The following is a 3,554-nucleotide window of genomic DNA, read 5'->3' on the forward strand; positions in this document are numbered from 1 at the left end:
ATCGGGTTTTCCTAGGGTATTTCAATACATACGGATTCGGAATACACACAAATTCTAAATGAACAAATTTTACAAGTATAGAAACAAACAAGCATACCTATGGATCTTCACACATTTTTGACTTTACTATTTTCAGAAAATATCGGATTTTCTGGTGTTTCACAAAACATTACAAACATTGGATTTCAAACATTACTTATGAACTCACCAACATTTCATATGTTGACGTTTTTTCAAAATACTTGTATTCTCAGGTAACAGATAAAGTGGAGGATGAATTGTACTCTAAGACGTTTTGCTGTGGTTTAATTTAGTATCAAATAGTTATTTTCGAGAATGTCATGTTTTGGAACAATGTAATGGATGTAAACGCTACCAGTTGTATCATTCCAAATGTTGGTGATGTATAATGTTATGTTTCATGTATATGCAATGTGATGGTATTCAATTGAGTCACGATAGCCCTCGGACGTTTCCGCCGTCTGGTTCGGGGGTGTGACACCCGCGTACTCGAGCCACACCAAAAGTCATGTACTTTGACATCGGGGACCCTTCTTGCAACAAAATCAAAACTCAAGGGTCCAAAAGCAAACCTGAAAAATATAGATGTTACAGTAAGGATGGGTAACATGATTTTAGAGTTGTAAAGTCGAAATGACACATCATTAAACATGCGACACGATCATAAGTTAGACATTCTACAATATATTATGTATGTATGTATCATAATAAATAACATGGTGGTTGAAGATAAAGTATAAAATATTACGGAGTATTCGGCTTTGGAGCCCATGTACATACAATTTCAATCCGGGATAGCGGAATGTTTATATAAGGTCGTAGATATTCAAGACGCATGAAAACACAAGCAGCATCGAGAAGATTTGACTGATTTTATGTGTACAGTAGAAATGAAAATGAATAAATTAAGGGTGAAATGTAATTTTTATTTTTTTTAACTGTTTTTTGTTGTAATTCTTTTTTTAGATTTTTTAAATGTTATGTTTAATTAAAAAAATAGATTTTATTTAAATAACATGTTTTAATTAATTTTATTTTTATAAATATAAAAAAAATTGAAAACAAATATAAAGATTGAGTGTTATAACTAGTTAAACATTTTATTCATTTGGTGTTATATGACACCATATTGAAAGTGAATGTGAATGTGAGGTGGCAACTTTAAATGTGATAAATAATTCATAATTGTGTACACCATTAGTCCTATTGACAGTCATATTTATTGTAGGGACATCATCATAAACCGAGAGGAGCCCCAAATGGACCAGTCAACATGGGGAATTTTTCCCACATACTTTTTAATTTACTTAATATGGATCTATTATGACATAAAACATAAATTTATATAGAAGCTTTAGGCTGAATCATTAATTTACATTAAATGAAATCAAACTCTATCGGCTTCTTTTGACTCATATGGGAAATGAGTAGAAACTTTGCTGGCGTTTAGGACACACGAACTCTTCTAAAGCTGAAAGTTCTAAGGCCTAGGTAAGCCAGAACAAATCATCCATTTCGATGAAGTAGTGGGTGTTAATCGTAGATACTTACATTCAAATGTTATGGTAGTGGTTTGAACACAAATAGGTTGTTTGATAACAAAATGGTTGTTGTTGTTCCTTTTACTAACCTTTAAAACACATAAACTCTCTCCGATTCAAAGTTCTGGAGCTTAAGAAAGCTAGGACAATAAGGCATTCCAGACACACAGTTGTCAAAAAGTTCGGAATTTGCAACTGTTCTTCCCTTTGGAGAATATATCAACAATTTGTCTTGATAATAGACCATCAAAATTGTTCCATCATGTAAACGCTCAATAGGATAAATAGGTCCCGACATCAACCAATCAAGATTTTGGCTAATACTTTTCTTGATAATCACTTCTTTTTCCCAAGATTTCTTGACCCCATATTCCTTCATCACCCACATCGTGAATTGAGAATCAAAGGTATCACTTTGACATAAACAACCTTTAACAACTGCTAAAGTTCGGAAATGGAATCGACTTCCTTGTATAGTTTCAACAGGAGGAGATGGGAACAACTTAAATGTCTCCTTGTCAAAATCAAAAGCATAAATCTCTTCAACTGAATCCTGATCAACAACAATCGACCAATGAGCATGGCCATTTAGATATGGTCCATGGAATCCATTAATCTTATACGCGACATGACCAAGGCTTCTCCATTGACCTGTGCCTAGAGTGTAAACCTCAGCTTCCAATAAACTCGGCTCAGATGATGACGATGATGATGAGGTTATATTTCGAGGTAATATTAATACCCGTTGGAAGATCCGTATGACTTTGTATTCATGTGAGAGTAAACTGACACCAAAACAATGAACATTTATAGCATAACCTTTTCCATGGTATTGTTGTGTAGGGAGGATCATATACTCTCTTGTGATTGGATTGCATATGTAAATGTTATCACTTTTAGGGCAAACCTGCCATAAGCAGATCAAGCCGTTGACTGAGCCCATTAGGAGTATTTGAGAGTCTTGGAAAATGGATGCAAGGTTAAGGTCGAGGCTCATGAGAGGGTCGTGGTGTAAATGGTGGTGATTGACGTCGTCTTTGACCTCCACCCACTTCAAAACACGCAGTCTCGGGTGACCCATCAATTCTTTTTCAGAGTAATGGTAGATCATGAGGCCTACGGGTGATCTGGAGAGGTGAAGATTGATAAAGTAAGAGTCTGAAACGAGATGAAGCCACTTTTTGCATACACACTTGCAGTGGATGATTGTCTTCACATGAAGTCTTGAGAGAATATCGACCATGACATGTACTGGTATGTCTTCCATGGATGGATCGAGAAGAGTGATTGTTTTCTAGACTTTGATGGTGGTGTTAGATTGTAGCAGCGCAGATCCAAAAAAAAAAATCAAAATTTAAGACAGGTTACTACCAACGAATACTTTACCACTAACAATTAATAACTAACATATCTTAGTTAAATGAACTGTTACTACTTACTATCAACAATAATATTATCGACTAAAGGAGTGAAGATTATAAATAATTTTAAACCAAAAAAACAGATCGAGAGCAGCTACGAAAGAGAGACCAAGTCACAAAGACAGATACGGTGAGGCTCCGAGAGCAGAAGAAGGGCAGAAGGCGGTGGTGCAGATGGCTTTTGCAGTTTTCGACTCCGGCGGCTGGAGGAAGCAGAGGTTTTTTTTTTGGTTCTGTGAAAAATGTATGAGGAGGGGACTCGGAAGAATGAAGGAAGACTCGAGACTCGAGAGTAGTGGGAGTTTTGTAATACGGGTTCATTTTCTTTTAGTAATTGGTGCTAAAAAATCTGGGGGTTTTGCTACTGAACTTTCTCTAATCAATCGATTTATATAACTTTTTATTTTTCAATTTTTAATATCTATATTATTATTTATTACTAGTTTTATTTTTAATTATTTAATTTTTTTTTAACAATGATAATATATAGAGTAAAATATTGAAATCGTCCTTGTGGTTTGGTTAAAATTGCACGTTTGGTCCCTAATTTTTGTTTTGCACTCGGATCGTC

The 3,554-nt window shown here is 34.9% G+C and overlaps 1 protein-coding gene across 1 annotated transcript; it reads right to left on the minus strand.

The window, feature by feature from the left end:
- Window positions 1-1,342: 1,342 nt before the first annotated feature.
- Window positions 1,343-3,330, minus strand: LOC145018271 (F-box protein At3g07870-like). The gene has a single exon (XM_078976172.1). The coding sequence runs from the start codon at window positions 2,827-2,829 to the stop codon at window positions 1,654-1,656; it is 1,176 nt and encodes a 391-aa protein (XP_078832298.1). The 5' UTR covers window positions 2,830-3,330; the 3' UTR covers window positions 1,343-1,653.
- Between the last annotated feature and the right edge of the window lie 224 nt (window positions 3,331-3,554).

The sequence above is a fragment of the Lactuca saligna genome, chromosome 9 (assembly GCF_052625555.1).
Source record: "Lactuca saligna cultivar CGN05327 chromosome 9, ASM5262555v1, whole genome shotgun sequence".
NCBI classification, from domain to species: domain Eukaryota; kingdom Viridiplantae; phylum Streptophyta; class Magnoliopsida; order Asterales; family Asteraceae; genus Lactuca; species Lactuca saligna.